This window comes from Dendrobium catenatum, unplaced genomic scaffold (genome assembly GCF_001605985.2).
Source record: "Dendrobium catenatum unplaced genomic scaffold, ASM160598v2 fragScaff_scaffold_651, whole genome shotgun sequence".
NCBI classification, from domain to species: domain Eukaryota; kingdom Viridiplantae; phylum Streptophyta; class Magnoliopsida; order Asparagales; family Orchidaceae; genus Dendrobium; species Dendrobium catenatum.
The window spans coordinates 1,365,556-1,384,455 of NW_021319113.1; the positions used below are offsets into that span (position 1 = coordinate 1,365,556).

Consider the following 18,900-nt stretch of genomic DNA (forward strand, 5'->3'; position numbering starts at 1 on the left):
AAGCGATTAGGTGGTTAGTTGGCTCCCCAATCCAGGCCGGGGTAAGTCCAGATTTTGCACTGCATTAGCTAGGACACGGGTCTCAGTGTTTTGTAGAGCACTAAGCCCAATCTAGATTTAGGATTTGAGGCTACTACATTCAGTCTCTTAGTATGCCTTAAATAGTAGGTAGGTCCATTCTTTTCAGGGACTCTAAATCCTACTCATCTATGTCACAAGATGATGCTACCTCCATCATTCTCTCACGCATGTGATTGATTGCCTGACTTTTCTTTCTCCAGTTGCTATTTAGTACCCTAGAGCCTCCGAATGCTGGTATGAGCCACGCATTTTGATTCAGCCCTTCGGACCTTTCTTTATTTTGGATAGGACTTCATAGTCTACACCCCTGTTCCAATCCTACTTTTAGGAGGGGATAATGTATAATCCTTAATCGAGAGTTTTCTCGGGCTCCGGCCTAGGATGTAATTAACCACGGGGGCTTGCGCCCATGGGAAACTCGGTCCCACATCTACTAAACCCCATTCGAACTGTTGTATCGGATGGGGGAAACTCATGATTAGGTCGTGTATATTGCTACCCATCGAGGTGTGTTGGCGACATCCTCTATCCTCAATGGTTAGTCATATGCACGATCTAATCTATCCCTTCCAATTGACCCGTTCGTGCGGTGCTCTTTCGAATGTCCACAGGGGTCCCACACTTCATAGCTTTAACTCCTCCTACCCACTTTTCCAAAGCCTAAAATCCACCTATAATCTGCCAAACTAGTCGTTGCAATATAGTCGATATATATATATATATATATATATATACTGTTAGCTACTGGTGTTGTTATTTAAGAGTATATATACTTATGTATCCTTTTTGATATGTATATTTGTTTAATGAATGGTTGTATATTGTAAAAAAAAAGGAGAGAGTTTCAAAAAAAAAAAAAAAACTCAAAAAAAGAGAGAAAAGGAAAAAAAAAAGAGAAAGAAAAGAAAAAAAATTTTGTCTCGATTTTCGAATCCTTGTTTGCTCTCTTACCTTGGCATGCATGTCGAGTCGGTGGTCTGCTTATACACGCTTTTCTTAGCGTGGTAGGAGGGGCAACCGACGCGATATCCACGACAAGGTAGGCGAGTGACCCTCGGTTCCAAATCCTTCTTCGAAGTTCGTAATGCATCGGAAAATCATCTATACACGCTTTTCTTAGCGTGGTAGGAGGGAACCCGGTGCGATGCGTACAATGAAGCGAGGATACCCATAAGTACCCGCTTGCGGAGAAATAACTATTTTTCTTACAAAATATTTTCAAAAAAAATACTTTCTTGCAAAATATTTTAAAAAAAAATACTTTCTTGCAAAATATTATCAAAATGCCCATACACGCTTTTCTTAGCGTGGTGGGGGATCGAAAAATACATGGCCGCGATGTCCTCGAAAGAGGGCATCTACCATACACGCTTTTCTTAGCGTGGTAGGAAAGGCCCAGTTTTTTGTAGTTTTCCCCTAAACAGGGGACACCCCGGAAGGCTGCCGAAATTTCGGGTGAACATAATGCTATATTTGGATTTAAGTGAACTCAAACTCAAATCATAATTTGAACAATTTGAAAATTAAATTGCACTTGCAAGGACTACAGGGGACTCGAATGAAAGGAAGAGGCTCATCTTAAGCCTAAATTGAACTTGAACTCAGACTGGGACTTGAACTCGGACTTGGACTTGAATTTGGACTTGAACTTGTTGACAAAATACAAATGATTAATTTTGAACTTAATTAAAATAAAATTGAAATGAAGACTTAATTGGAGCTAAATTTGGACATTAATTAAACTTGCAAGAGGACTTCAAAATTGATTACAAAAAAGCTCAAATTCAAATAAATGAGCAAAATTTGGACAATCATAAAGATTTTTTTTTTAGACTTGATTGAACCCTCACTCAAATTGGAATAAATAGATATAAGTGGTTGAGTTCATAATTGTTGAATGACAATCATCAATAAGATATAAATGAATAAATATAAAATTTGTAAGCCAAGGGATTTTTGCAAATGTCATTCACTTAATGATAATGATGATGCCATTTGATTTTCAAAATAACCTTCATGCTAATGACAATGATTGGATTGTAGTATTCATACTAATTCATACAAAATATAGATGATAATTTTGATCATCTAACTAAATGTCAATGAATGAACAAGGATCTACAAATGATGTCCAAGAGCCTACAACAAACAAGGATTCTCATGGATGCATGCAAAATCTGTGTAGTGAAAGAGATAATTGGCTTATTAGCATGAATGATTTACAAGCTTTAGAATCCCGAACGACAACAATTAAAGTGTAAGGAGCATTGCAACTGAAATGAAGATATTAAGATATCAAATTCATCATACAAATTGCAAATCACTTTTGAGAATAAGGAAGTGATGAATGTAGTTTGTTTGTAAGAAGATCATGATTTTAGATGCATGACTTGATTACAAGGCCATAATATGATGACTTTAAAGAATCATAATGGATTTATATTATTGAGCATAGCTCACTCTTTAGTGGCAATTGAGTGGATAAAAATAAGGCATGTCATGAACATAAATAATATACTTCAACCATGTTCTCAAGTGATCAAGGATAATTGGAGATAATGAAAGTTCATGATTCTTAATATTATTCATTCACAATCAACGATCAGATGAAGACATAATCACATGCTTGCAATCAACCACCGTTATGAGCTCAATATATCTACAGTCAAGTGTATAAAGAATGGCGGCAGAGACAACATGTCCTTCACACATTCAAGGTATCTACCAATTATTATGGCGAAGACACTATGATATCTCCATGATGACCAATTGTCTAACATCAGTCAAACACATCGACCATCTATAAGAAAAGACAAATGATATGTAATGGAGTATAAATATGTAAGGGGTTTTAGAATACTCCTTATATATACCACATGATGTTTACAAGCAGAAGCATATGAGATACGATAAGTGCAAAGTATATACAAGTCAGTATAGAAGAACTGTCGTATACCCAATATGTCATATACAGGGCAAATACAGAAGAGAACTGTAGTAGATAGGAGCTCTTACAAGATGTTGTAGAAGACCTGTAGTACGCCCAATATGTTGTCCACATGTAAAAATACCAAATGACTACACATCAAATGCAAAGCAGGAGATTCATTAGTGCACTATGATCCACCTGTAGAAAGCAATGAGTAGTGCACGACAATCTACCTGTACGCAGTAGCAAACAACTCTATTCAAAAGCTGCTACGCCACGCCACCAAATACATAATTTCTATGCAAGCGGACAAAAGGTATCTACAAATACTTTTAAAGTACCCCTGCACGTACACAGTAGTTTGTATACACATAGGTACACTAAAAGGGGTAAAAGCAATCACAAACACCCGCATGGGCTCCGACGAACGTGTTATAGAAATACACGTGACGTCTAGGGGTGCTGCGCGGGTTATCAAATTTTGAACCCGATCCTCTTAAGAAGATAAAAGGAGTGGACAGAGTTCAATTATAAAATGCCCCCCCAAACACCCGCATGGGCCCCGACGAGCGTGTTATTGATACACACGTGACGTCTAGGGATGCTGCGCGGATTAATAAGTGAATTCAAGTTGGAACACTATCCTACTATAAGGATCAATAGAAGTCGACAGGGTTCGAACCTTTAAACAAATATACGGTTGTGACGACTGATATATTTATTTTAATACATTCATATTAAGCCGTCAAGGCTTATAATCAAGAGAATTCATTAACAAAGACATAAAATCTACAAGAAACCCGATCCTCGGTCAACAGCTCTGCATAGTCGACAAGGTTTAATCAACAAAGAGAAATAACTCCAAACACCCCGATGATGGCCGTATTGATTTCTTATCTCAATCGGAGGGGTTCACAAATATTTTTCAAATGCCATTCTAAATACTCAAAATTCCATCCAAATTCCCACAAAAATCTTGAAAATTCTGAAAAATCCCAAAAATATTTAAATTTGAAATTCAACCCATTAATCACTTAAAGCAAAATCCATCCACCCTCTGTAACAGTTTGCCGGGGTGGACAAATCAAAATTTACCTCAGCTCACAAAAGAGCTAAATGCTAGTCGAAAATATTACTAGAATGCATTCTTAAAAAGTCTCATGCAGTAAGGATGTGGTACGTGTCCTCTAACCGGCGGTCTGCCGCCAAATGGCACCGCAGGATAAACGGTTATGACCCCGGGCCCTCTGAACCGACTGGTTTTGCCGCCAAATGGCACCACGAAATACCAATTATGACTAGCGCTGATACGCTCCTTATCAAATCCTTGAGATATGAATCAATAGGATATGATCGATAGGGCACAAAGCCCTCTGTTAACTAAGGTGGATTCAAATTTGTCCCCTTAGACAAATATTCACCCCCGATCTACGAGGTCCCCTTGGATGAAGCAACCCATGGCTGCCAATAAGGATCCTTTTGTCAGGTTGGGTCGACTACCTCCTCTGACTAAGTAGACCAGGGACCACGATTGCCCGGCATTAGGGGTGTAAGGCCAACTATGGTTCCTCCACCACCTTTGCCCGCTGACTATGGTACCTCTAACTAGGGGTGTAAGTGTGGCGAGCCGGCTCACGAGCCGGCTCGAGCTCGTTAACAGTGACACGAGCTCGAGTTCGAGCTCGCTTTCTATCTAACGAGCCGAGCTCGATAAGGGCTAAAACTCGACTCGACTCGTTTACACCCCTACCCGGGATGACGTAACCATGGGATCTTGATCGGGTCTATCATCCATCCCCCCACCATCCGCTTTAAGTGAAAGATGGTGAAAATTTCTATTTTTAAATATCAGAACTCCCAATTTTCAATATCCAAAATTATGCTGCTACTATATGCCAGATACATGTATTTCTATACGAATCTGATTGACGACTAGCCTTAATCAAAAGTTCTCTCTCGTGATCGGGAGGGGTAATTAACTATAAGGGCTTGCGCCTATAAAAAACTAGAACTCAGATAATAAAGTCCTCATAAAATGAGGGTGAAATCTCTGGGTAATGTCTTATCTACAAACCCATCTGCCTTCCAAAATTTACCCTGGAACTTAATCCGTTAAACTCCCCTCGCCGAATAAAAAAGAAAAAAGTGCTAGCGGGGAGGCCGAGGCTGAATTTTTGGAGCCCACAGATTTCTGGCGACTCCACTGGGGAATGATTTCTCTTTCTATCTTTGGCTAGTCATTTAAAATGCTATAGTAGCAGCCATATCAATCTGTGTTTAAAGTTTTGAATCTTTTAAAATGATCATTTAGCGGATCAAAAGTTTAAAATCATTTTCTAATATGATCATTCATATATTCATTGAGATAGCTTAATCAGCAGTGCTTTAAATTTATATTACTTTTTATTGCTTGCTAATGGATATCTACTTTTATCTTTTGTTCTGTGAACGTCTCTGCATCTTGAAAGTGTGGGGTGATGTATCAGATTCTGATTACTAATCATTGCCTTTCATTTATGCAGATGGATCTACATAACGCTCCTTTCACTGTTCAACTAGGTGGTGGAGCCAGCATCTAGTTGGCAAATGCTTTGATCAACACTGAAAATGCCGGAGCTACCATCCAATTTGGTAGTGTTGACTTCCCGGCAATCGCTGCAAGAAGTGCCGCCATTCCTGCGAATGACGTGAATGCTGGAAGGTCTATTAGAAGACTCACTACTGTCGAAGCTCCTACTAGTCGTGTGAATCTGCTAGTACAACGACCTTCTACTGTAAATTCTCATAGAAGGATTTATGTGTTTGAACGACTTTCACAATCTGAAACCCCAGTCACCAAGAGAGTTGTGACTGGCGGGAAGATTTCAGTGGTGGCTGCAAACACCACAACTCTGCCAACCGGATTACCTACATCCGAGAAGAATAATGCTGAAGCTTCCTCATCTGGAGGGAAACTAACAAGGAGGCAGAGGAGAAAGCTGAATGCCGAGCTCAGCAACAACTGGTGCCTGCGCACCCATCAAACCTGCCAGCCCAAGAACCTGAGGCCAATGTCCCCACCCAGAACAGATTTACCAACCTCAAATGGGTGAAAAGAAATAGTTCTTCTGGTGAACTCAAACAGTCATTCTGGGAGCATCGACCAGAAGCACCAACTCCTTAGAAGACTAGAGAGCCTGAACGATTATAAGCCCGAGTACATCGAGTACTGAAGACAGTCAAGGATAGGGGACTGATGAAGAAACAGTTTCAGAGGCCGCTAGTTATTGAGGCTAAAAGAACCCCTCCGAGGGAAAGGCTATGATCTGCTGCGATAGCTGAACGAGGAAGATATCGACGACAAGCTCCGCACGGTGAACATTGAGGTGTGACACCTGAACCTCAAGTTCAGGGATCCACCGCCGAAAGGTCCCGGTGGAAGGGAAAGAAAATCTGGAGGCCAAAGCCTCGCAGAGAAGAAGAAAGAAGAAGAGAAATAAATCTGGGCATGAAATCCGGTATGGCTTCCCGGAGATCCGCCCCCGCCTACAAACAACATCAAAGATGGGTCCAAAAGAGGACCTACAATGACGTCCCTCCCGATGGTCGACACCTTGGAGAATCCTCTAGGGGATCCCATCGCCCTCCATCTCCTCCGAGAGAAGAGACTAACTTCGATCGTAGCCCAGTGGTCGAAGAAATCTCCTTTCCTAATCAAGAGCCAGAGATCCAGTGGCATCGCCGCTCAGAGATCCGGGTACTGGAAGCAGAAAGGGAAGGAGAAGAAGACATGAAAGTAGGAGAGGAATATGTCGAAGGGGAAGAAAATCTCAAAGAAAATATAGAAGAGAATCTCGAAAAAAATATTAAATAGAATTTTGATGAGAATATTGATGAATTTATGGAAGAAAACATGGAAGATGAAATAGAGGATATTATGAACCTCAAAGTCGTCTACATGGTAAGACATACATGTGCTATCGAGAAAGTCTGCCACGACGATGGTGAAGATGATGTCGATTGGCAGCCACAACCTAGGCAAGTACGCCAACAAGAGACCGGTTCCGTTGCTGGCGAAGGTGATCGCTCCCCTAGAGAGCAAGAAATAGAAGACGTTGAGGAGAATCCCTTCGATGACCAAGGCACCACGCTCGCTGACATGAGGAGACAGATGAGGCGACAGATGAGGGCCAAGGATAGGGGGATCTCTCAACTAAATGAAAAGATGACTGAAATGATGACCCAAATGGCAGCAATGATGCAAATGATGCAAAGAACGGCTGCCGGTGGCACCATGCCTAATTTTCCCACGTGAAGGTTGCCACCTATCTTAGGTTGTATTAAAATAATACTATCTATCCCACTTCACTGATATTTAACTCTAAATCTCCACATTATAAGCCCACGGTCAAGTCTTTAGATTGTCTACACTTAAAAAAAAAAAACCTCATTAAATTCCTGACATTTCTTCCATCCACTTAAATATTTTATTTAATTTTTCATCTTCTCCACTACAAAACAAAAAAAAAGGGGTCCCACACTTCATAGCTTTAACTCCTCTGACCCACTTTTCCAAAGCCTAAAATCCACCTATAATCTGCCAAATCAGTCATTTCAAAAAAGAAAAAATAAAAGGGGATTAAGTTGTTCTTTTCCATGATAAATATTGATATTGTGGGTAGTAATGTGGATGATTTTATTAGAAAACTTGTTGATGGATACCTTTAGTTGTGCATATTTTTGTTCTTTATTACTCTTTAAAAAAAAAATAGAGATTGCAAAATCTCTTTTCTTCTATTGTTTTGTGCCTTCATTATAGCTAGTATTAATTTCTGCCGAGATATTATCACACATATTAATATTGATAGCTATTTATATGATTATCATTAAGCATATATTTATGTAAAATAATTAGTTTTTTTTTTAGATATATGCATGTGCCGAATTAGTTATTAGTTATATATACATGTACATATATAGTTTGCTGTTATCTACATATAACATTTAGCTATTATTTAGTCCAAAATATATTTACTGTTATACATAGTATTTAATTAGCATTTACTATTATCCAAAATTAGCTTTTTTATTATTATTGCTGGTTTAATATTACTAGTATTCTATTAACTAGTATAGTTATATGTACATATATATATTGTTATATATATACTGTTAGCTAAGTGTCTTAACTTGTGTTGTTATTTAAGAGTATATATACTTATGTATCCTTTTTTATATGTATATTTGTTTAATGAGTGGTTGTATTTTGTAAAAAAAAAAAGGAGAGAGTTTCAAAAAAAAAGAGAGAGAAAAGAAAAAAAAAAGAGAAAGAAAAGAAAAAATTTTTGTCTCAATTTTCGAATCCTTGTTTGCTCTCTTACCTCGGCATGCATGTCGAGTCGGTGGTCTGCCTATACACGTTTTTCTTAGCGTGATAGGAGGGGCAACCGGCGCGACATCCACGACAAGGTAGGCAAGCGACCATCGGTTCCAAATCCTTCTTCGAAGTTCGTAATGCACCGAAAAACCACATAGACACGCTTTTCTTAGTGTGATAGGAGGGAACCCGGTGCGATGCGTACGACGAAGCGAGGATAATCATAAGTACCCGCTTGCGGGGAAATAACTATTTTCCTTGCAAAATATTTTTTTAAAAATACTTTCTTGCAAAATATTAAAAAAAAAATACTTTCTTGCAAAATATTTTCAAAATGCCCATACACGCTTTTCTTAGCGTGGTGGGGGATCGAAAAATACACGGCCGCGGTATCCTCGAAAGAGGGCATCTACCATACACGCTTTTCTTAGCGTGGAGGGAAAGATCCAGTTTTTCGTAGTTTTCTCCTAAATGGGGGACACGCCGGAAGGCTGCCAAAATTTCGGGTGAATATAATACTATATTTGGATTTAAGTGAACTCAAAATCAAATCATAATTTGAACAATTTAGACATTAAATTGCACTTGCAAGGACTACAGGGGACTCGAATGAATGGAAGAGGCTCATCTTAAGCCTGAATTGAACTTGAACTCAGATTGGGACTTGAACTTGTTGACAAAATACAAATGATTAATTTTGAACTTAATTAAAATAAAATTGAAATGAAGACTTAATTGGAGCTAAATTTGGACATTAATTGAACTTGTAAGAGGAATTCCAAATTGATTACAAAAGAGCTCAAATTCAAATAAATGAGCAAGATTTGGACAATCATAAAGATTTTTTTTTAGACTTGATTGGACCCCCACTAAAATTGGAATAAATAGATATAAGTGGTTGAGTTCATAATTGATGAATGACAATCATCAATAAGATATAAATGAATAAATATAAAATTTGTAAGCCAAGAGATTTTTGCAAATGTCATTCACTTAATGATAATGATGATGCCATTTGATTTTCAAAACAACCTTCATACTAATGACAATGATTGGATTGTAGTATTCATACTATTTCATACAAAATATAGATGATAATTTTGATCATCTAACTAAATTTCAATGAATGAACAAGGATCTACAAATGAGGTCCAAGAGCCTACAACAAACAAGGATTCTCATGGATGCATGCAAAATCTATGCAGTAAAAGAGATAATTGGCTTATAAGCATGAATGATTTACAAGCTTTAGAATCCCGAACGACAACAATTAAAGTGTAAGGAGCATTGCAACTGAAATGAAGATATTAAGATATCAAATTCATCATACAAATTGCAAATCACTTTTGAGAATAAAGAAGTGATGAATGTAGTTTGTTTGTAAGAAGCGTAAGATTTTAGATGCATGGCTTGATTACAAGGCCATAATATGATGACTTTAAAGCATCATAATGGATTGATAATATTGAGCATAACTTACTCTTTAGTGGCAATTGAGTGGATAAAAATAAGGCATGTCATGAACATAAATAATATACTTCAACCATGTTCTCAAGTGATCAAGGATAATTGGAGATAATGAAAGTTCATGATTCTTAATATTATTCATTCACAATCAATGATCAGATGAAGACATAACCACATGCCTGCAATCAACCACCGTTATGAGCTCAATATGTCTACAATCAAGGGTATAAAGAATGGCGGCAGAGACAACATGTCCTTCACACATTCAAGGTATCTACCAATTATTATGGAAAAGACACTATGATATCTCCATGATCAACAATTGTCCAACATCAATCGAACACATCGGCCCTCTATAAGAAAAGATAATGATATGTAATGGAGTATAAATATGTAAGGGGTTGTAGAATACTCCTTATACATACCACATGATGTTTACAAGTAGAAGCATATGAGATACGATAAGTGCAAAGTATATACAAGTCGTTATAGAAGAACTGTCGTACACCCAATATGTCATATATAGGGCAAATACAGAAGGGAACTGTAGTAGATAAGAGCTCTTACAAGATGCTGTAGAAGACCTGTAGTACGCCCAATATGTTGTCCACATGCAAAGATACCAAATGACTACACATCAAATGCAAAGCAGAAGATTCGTTAGTGCACTACGATCCACCTGCAAAAAGCAACGAGTAGTGCATGACAATCTACCTGTACGCAGCAGCGAACAACTTTATTCAGAAGCTGCTACGCCACGCCACCGAATCCGTAATTTCTATGCAAGCGAACAAAAGGCATCTACAAATACTTTCAAAGTATCCCCGCACATACACAGTAGTTTGGGCCCCAGCGAGCGTGTTATAGAAATACACATGACGTCTAAGGATGCTGCGCGGGTTATCAAATTTTGAACCCGATCCTCCTAAGAAGATAAAAGGAGTGGACATGATTCAATTATAAAATGCCCCCAAACACTCGTATGGGCCCTAGTGAGCGTGTTGTTGATACACACGTGACGTCTAGGGATGCTGCGCGGGTTAATAAGTGAATTCAAGTTCGAACCCGATCCTTCTATACAGATCAATAGAAGTCGACAGGGTTTGAACCTTTAAACAAATATATATTTGTGGAGACCGATATATTTATTTTAATACATTCATATTAGGCCGTCAAGGCTTATCATCAAGAGAATTCACTAACAAAGACATAAAATCTACAAGAAATCCGATCCTCGGTCAACAGCTTTGTCTAGTCGACAAGGTTTAATCAACAAAGAGAAATAACCCCAAACACCCCGATGATGGCCGTATTGATTTCTTATCTCAACCGGAGGGGTTCACAAATATTTTTCAAATGCCATTCCAAATACTCAAATTTCCATCCAAATTCCCACAAAAATCCAGAAAATTCTCAAAAATTCAAAAAATATTTAAATTTGAAATTCAACCCATTAATCACTTAAAACAAAATCCATCCACCCTCCACAATAGTTTACCGGGGTGGACAAATCAAAATTTACCTAAGCTCACAAAAGAGTGATCGGGAGGGGTAATTAACTATAGGGGCTTGAGCCTATAGGAAACCAGAACTCAGATCATAAAGTCCTCATAAAATGAGGACAAAATCTCTGGGTAGTGTCTTATCTACAAACTCCTCTGCCTTCTAAAATTTACCCCGAAACTTAATCCGTTAAAACTCCCCTCGCCGAATAAAAAAGAAAAAAGTGCAAGCGGGGAGGTCGGGGCCGAATTTTCGGAGCCCACAAGTATTTAAGTATCTTATTGATATTACAATTTAGTGATATTGAGCTCGTTGGATTCCCCTTGTTGTGAAGCTCATTTTATTGAAAGTATAAAAGATTCAGAAAATTTTTTGTTCCTCAAACAATGTTATGAAGTTTAATTTAGTGATATTGAGATTTTTGATCTTAGATCAAGACACCTTTGATGTTGTTTTATTTTCTCTTATCTAAATATTTGTTTTTGGTTATAAATTTGCTTAATATAAAGTTTTAGCAGTCCCAAAATTGATCTTAAAAGTTTATGAATCAATTACTTACGTCAATATTTTCGCTTGATTCGATGGTTTCATCACTAAACTACTACTCAATATGGATTACTATTTATTCCATATTAGCATATATTGTATTTCATATGTTCATCATATCTATTTGTTCCATGTTCATAAGCTATATATCATTATATATTCTATATTATCCAAACATAGCATTATCTCACTCTCTTATGACCAATCTTGTTTTCATTTTTTATCTTCAACAGAGTAATATGACACAGTTGAGATTATTATATGGATTACTATGCACAAAAGATGAGTTCATTGATGATTCCCCAGTAATCTTATATGATTATAATGATGAAACTTTTATCATAAAATTTTACAAATATTTGCAAATACTTCTATGCATAAATAAATTTTATGATAAATAAAAATTGTTAGGATTTTGAATGAGGAAGAAGATTCTTGGACGAGAGAGAGAGAGAGAGAGAGAGAGAGAGAGAGAGAGAGAGAGAGAGAGATTACAACCTCTTTATAAAGAGGAATAAGATTACTAGATAACATGTTCCTAAAAAACAATCTAACCTAAAATAGACCAATGCCTAACAAAAATAATGCTCCAAATACTATAATATTATACCTTTGCTAAATTATTGTAAATATTTTTCAATAAATAAATTTGACTATAAGCATTAATTTGATACTTGTATGTTTAAAGTAGTTATATAATACCTTTTTTGAAAAATCAAGGATGCTTGAACTGTTAATTACCAATGAATCGAGTCTCAGCATCAGGATTTAATTATTTTGTGCGGACGCCGAACGTCGTCTTGAGACCAATCAGAATGCGCCACACGTCACCCCTTCGCTCGGTACTGCGCTCGGTACTGTTCGGTACCGCTGACGTGACGTATTCTGGTTGGTCTTCAAATGACATTTTGGGACCGGCTTCCGAACATAATAATTTCTCCAGCATCATCCTAATTAGAATATCATTTCCACTCATCATTAATACACTACTTGATGAGGTTGTTGGGCACTTTGGCCTCTACCTTCATAAATTTGTTGGCAAATATTCAAACCCTCCAACTCCCAAGCATTCATATTTACTCCCCCTTGCCTTCTTTAACATTTTCATGATCTCTTCTCTTGAGTCTACTAGATGAGCTTTGTTTATAATTTTTTGCACACTGGATTTATATATTTAATTTGTATTGGAAAATATGATGCAAAAACAATTTATTCGGGGAGAATTGCTATTAAGTCCCAGTGCATTTTGTTATTTATTTATTTATTGTGCTTACTTTTTTGCAAATAATATGTAATAGCTTTTTTGCTATTAATTCTTATTAAACACCATTTGATACCGCTTTTTTTCTGCTTCTTAAATATGTTTTTAAATAGAAAATAATTAATTATTTAACTAAAAGATTGTTTTAAAAAGCAGTAATAAAACCTTCTCAAATGAATCCTAAATCTGCTTGTTTTCTTATAAATAATATTAATAATAATATGCAATAAAATAAGATTCTTGTTTTCATATAATAATCACATATTATGAGAAGAATTAATGGGGATGGAGAGCGTGATTGAAAATATATCTATTTAAAAAATTTATGTAATAATATTTAAATTTTAAAATTATAAAAAACAATTAAAATATAACACTTAAATGGCCATAAACTATGATGCACCGACACAGCACTTAGAGAGGGTATGCAGTGTCGGACACGTGTCGGACATGGACACGCGTCAGACACGGCATGGACACGTGTCCGACACGGCATGGGAGTGTCGCAATTAAAAAAAATAAAATTAAAATCGGACACGTGTGTCCGGTTATTAAATGAGGTATCGCTAGGTACATGCTCGGTACCGCTAAGTACATGCTCGGTATTGCTCAGTACATGCTCGGTATTGCTCAGTACATGCTCGGTACCGCTCAGTACATGCTCGGTAATGCTCAGTACATGCTCGGTACCGCTCAGTACATGCTCGATACCGCTCAGTACATGCTCGGTACCGCTCAGTGCATGCTCAGTACTGCTCAATATATGCTCGTTACCGCTTGGTACAATCTCGATACTGCTAGGTACATGATCGGTACCGCTCAATATATGCTCGGTACCGCTTGATACATGCTTACGAACTTTAAAAACAAGCATAACTTCAAAATTACTCTTACAATAAAATTTTGTTCCGGGGGCGTTGCCCCCGAAAACCCCAGCAGGGGCGTTGCCCCCGGAAACCCCCGCAGGGGCGCTGCCTCTTGACCCTGCGACCTGACCGGGCAGGTCGAACCCCGCCAGGGGGCAGCGCCCCCTTGGACCTCCGGCAGACTGGTATATTGTTGTATTTATGTTGTCTTATTATTGAGATATTTTGATTTCACTTCATATCAATTTAATTTGGTGTATTAATATGTATGATTGGTTTGTTAGCAAAATGAGCTCTGATACTGACGGGGGTGGATTAGGTGAAGTTTCAAAAGAGCCATCTGTCCATGTCGTGTCCGTGTCCTATATTTTTAAAATTTTTTGTATATTATATTAAAAAAAATATTATGTCGTGTCCACGCTGCACCCGTGTCCTATATTTTTAAAAATTGCCGTGTCGTGTCGTGTTCGTGTCACCGTGTCCGTGTCATCATGTCCGTGTCGGTGCATCATAGGACATAAATAAAATTCCAATAAAATTGTGATTGAAATTATAACTATTTTTAATCATAAAATAAATTTTAATCAATTCTTATTACGTTAAAATCTTAAGTCCACTACTTTATAATGCGAGTGAAACTCTCAACCATTCCATTAAACCGTTTGGCTAAACTTTTATCACCGACTTTCCCCACCAACACTATAAATAGGTTTCCTCCCCTACTTCACAAGTCCTCATTCCATATCCCTTCTTGCTTAGCGCCTTAGCCCCTTCACGTCTTCACAAACAATATAAATTTTATTCCAACAATGCAGAACCTCACCACTGCTCTGATCTCCCACCATCCCAACTCTCTCCAGTTAATTTTCACGGCCATCCTCCACCACCATTACCTCATCCCCTCCCCCTTCCTCCTCCCCGTCCTCCTCCTCTTCATTTTCAGCCTCCTCGCCCTCGCCATGTCCCGCCGCCCCCGCCCCATCTACCTCATCAACTTCTCCTGCTTTAAACCTGAAAACCAGTACAAAGTTACCAGAGAAACTTTTATGAAACAGTTCAAAAGCAAGGGAACTTTCACCGATGAGAGCGTGGGGTTCCAACGCCGGATGCTGGAGCGTTCTGGCATCGGGCAGGAAACTTACCTGCCCGAATCTATCCTCGGGACGCAAATCAATATGTGCGCTGCAGCGGCAAGGAAGGAGGCGGCGATGGTGGTGTTTGGAGCGGTGGATGAGCTTATGGCGGTCACCGGAGTGAGGCCCAAGGATATTGCTGTGGTGGTCGTGAATTGTTCTGTTTACAATCCTACGCCAACCATGGCGTCGATGGTTGTTAACAGGTATAAGCTAAGGGGGAATGTGAAGAGCTATAATCTTGCTGGAATGGGATGCAGTGCTGGAGTTATAGCGATTGATTTGGCCAAGCGGCTGCTGCAGGTTGGTTTCAAATTAAATTTTTTTTTCTTTAAGTAATTTGCATCAGTTTGGACTTTAGATTTGCATATATAGAGATTTATAAATAATTTTGATTTTTTCTTTTAACATTTCTTCCATAAACAATAGCATACGTCTATCATTATTTTTGCAGTATGTCTTCTTATTTTTTAAATGCATGTTAGAATAAGGCTTCTTTGGCACGACTTTCTTTTATAAGTACTTTTTGAACCAGCTTTTCATACAAAAAAAATTTAATTTAAATTTTTTTTTACCAGAGACCTGCTTTAAAAAATAATTAAAAAGTAGCCTGAAACGAAGTCTAGGACTTTTTTATTACTTCTTAAAATAACTTTTTAATTCAAAATTAAAATTATTATACTAAATAATCACTTTAAGAAGCCTAAAGTTTCATTTGATAAACCCTCAACTTCATGTGATAAATATTATGACAAGTTGTGATCCAGTCCTACTAATACTTCTTATATTGAACATTTTTCTTTTTTGAATTGCTTGTCATATATATAAACTAATATGGTGATAGTGTACTGATTTTGATGCGTATAATAATTAAATTTTATATAACATATTAGATAATTATCCTAAATTATTAGAAAATATAACTAATTTATCAGATATTTATAGTTGTTGACAGTTACAAATATATAATATATATATATATTTATTTATTTATTTATTTTTATCATAATATCAAGAAACCCGTGTGAACACCGCATTTAACATCTCGGCACGTGTTAGAGCCGACGTCCTTTATTAGTGGACGGAAAAGCCAGCCAACTTGCAAGATCCACAAAACATCCAGCTATTTTTTTATCAAATATTTCTGTGAAATGATAAAAATTATCTTCATTGTTGTTTAACATTATAAAAAAAAAAACAGATAATTACATCATAATTGGAAAATTATTTTATGCGGAGATCGAACGGCGAGAACAGTCCAAATGTATTTTCATTTTGCTGCGTTTTTGCAAATCAGTAAATTTTCAATTAGTAGTATATTTGTTGTTTTTTTAGTTATAATTTTGTTACACTTTTGCAAATATTCAACAAAATGTAGCAAAAATGCAATGATAATTCACTTTTGCTATCTTTTGCTGAGTATATACAAAAGCATAACAAAAATACAACTAAAACACAACAAATTCAGAAGATTATTGCAGTCTGGTCTCCGCACAAAATAATTTTTCCATCATAATTACTATTTTAAATCTTTTATAAAATTTATTAATTGAACATTTTTTTAATTTAACTAATTTTAACTTGGAGCGATTGTTTCACGCGCAGGTGCATAGCGACAGCTACGCCGTTGTAATAAGCACAGAGAACATTACCCTCAACCCTTACTTCGGCAATGACCGCTCCATGCTCGTCTCCAACAGCCTCTTCCGCATGGGCGCCTCCGCCGTCCTCCTCTCCAACCGCCGCTCCGATCGCCACCGCTCAAAATACCAACTCCTCCACTCCATCCGCACCCACACCGGCTCCTCCCCTCGCTCCTACTCCTGCATCTTCCAACAAGAAGACTCTTCCGACCACCTCGGAATCTCCCTCTCCAAAGACCTCATGTCCGTTGCCGCCACCGCACTCCGCACCAACATCTCCTCCCTCGGCCCCCTCATCCTCCCCTTCTCCGAACAGCTTCGCTTTCTTCTCGCCTTCCTCTCCTTCCGCGTCCTGCTCCAAAACAAAAAACAGAGTACCTATGTTCCAAACTTTCGAAAAGCAGTCAAACATTTCTGTATCCACGCCGGAGGCAGAGCGGTGCTGGATCAGCTGGAGAAGAGCATGGGGTTGAGTGAGTGGCATATGGAGCCGTCGAGGATGACGCTTTATAGGTTCGGGAATACTTCGAGTAGTTCTTTGTGGTATGAATTGGCGTATTGTGAGGCCAAGGGGAGGATAAAGGAGGGGGATAAGGTGTGGCAGATTGCGCTCGGATCGGGATTCAAGTGTAATAGCGCGGTCTGGAAGGCGATGAGGACGGTGGAGGGATGCGGGGAGGTTGGGAGGAAGGGAAATCCGTGGGTGGGGGAGATTGATCAGTTTCCGGTGGTGGTGCCGAAGGAAGTAGCGGTGGTTGCTTGATGATCAGTTAACTAAAGAGAACAAAAAAAAAAAAAGTATTTGGATCAGCCAATTTCAAGATGGACTAATGAAAGTACGTTACAGCAAGAAAAAAAGTGTGAGATTATTTAAAGAGTGATCAGGAGGATTAACTTGATGAGATTAGTGTAATATTAATTATATATGTTTTATAATTGTCTTGAAATATATCAAAATACTTCGAGATTGATTCTGATGAAATTGTCTCAATGCGGTAATTTTTATTGTCTTCTATATTTTTTACAAAGAGCATTTTTTATCTTTTTTTTTTTTTTTTTTTTTTTTTTTTTTTTTTTTTTTTTTTTTTTGCGCAGCAAGCGTGTTTCTCATCTAGCTTATGAGAAGATCCCGATATTTGGTTAATTAATCTCTTGTAATTAATTTAATTCAGCATGATATCATTAGCTAAGTAAATGGCATGGAATGGACTTTGTAAGGCTTAGTTTGGAACAGCTTTTTTAAATATTTTTTTAGTAAAAAAAGTATAATTCATTAAAGCTTTATATATATATATATACACACACACGCGCTAGTGATGAGGAGTCTACGGATCAAAGACTACTGAGACAAGCACTTAGAGACAAATTCATGGAGGGCTTCATCATAAATTTAACACATAAATATTTAGGGATTTTTACATGACTAACATTTAAAACTACTCTACTTATCTAACATCCAAATTTCACTATTTACTATTCTACCACCTAAAACACTACTAGTTTACCTAAATTACTACTCACGTTACCTCCAGTTACATCCTTCACCCCGACCCTATCTTTCACGCGGGAATCACTTCTCCGAAGAGAATGTCCCGATCGAGCAACTCCACGTCGCCCACGCCGGTTGTCTTCTCCATGTCGCCCACTCCGATCGTCTTCTCCAGGCCATCCGAATACAGCTCAACCGATCCGAACTGCTATGCGAACATCCCATATATCCGAGGGCATATTCAAAAATTAGGTGCTCATGTTGCCCACACCGGTCGTCTTCTCCATGCCGCCCACGACGAATGTTTTTTGGATTTTGGCTGCTACTTGTTTCTCCTTAATAGATTCAGAAATGTAGCTTTTTTTATTCACAAATGCAGCCTGCACCTTTAAATTTTGATCTCGCTCGTGTTCTGAACTCTCAAAAGTTGCTTCTTCATGAATTAGTGCACTAGATTCAGATCTCGCTATAGCAAATAATTGCTGCCACTACAAAATCTAGGATAAGAATCTGAATCTATTTACACTTTAACTTAAACAAGTCTCCATTTATTTCTCTAAACATTTTCTCTTCAAGATTTGAAATGAAAAATGTATAGAGGAAAACAAATATGAAACAATTTAAAA

At 37.7% G+C, this 18,900-nt stretch overlaps 1 protein-coding gene across 1 annotated transcript; it reads left to right on the forward strand.

Annotated features, from left to right (window-relative positions):
• Positions 1–14,740: 14,740 nt before the first annotated feature.
• LOC110095943 (3-ketoacyl-CoA synthase 2-like) lies at positions 14,741–17,767 on the forward strand. Its single transcript, XM_020821674.2, has 2 exons — positions 14,741–15,445; positions 16,748–17,767. Exons 1-2 carry the CDS (start codon positions 14,819–14,821, stop codon positions 17,546–17,548), a joined length of 1,428 nt encoding a protein of 475 aa, XP_020677333.1. The 5' UTR covers positions 14,741–14,818; the 3' UTR covers positions 17,549–17,767.
• Positions 17,768–18,900: the final 1,133 nt, after the last annotated feature.

Coding starts and splice junctions, on each gene's coding strand:
- LOC110095943 (XM_020821674.2), top strand. CDS start 14,819: ATGCAGAACCTCACCACTGCTCTGATCTCCCACCATCCCAACTCTCTC. Junction 15,446..16,747: donor TGGCCAAGCGGCTGCTGCAG/GTTGGTTTCAAA, acceptor TTTCACGCGCAG/GTGCATAGCGACAGCTACGC.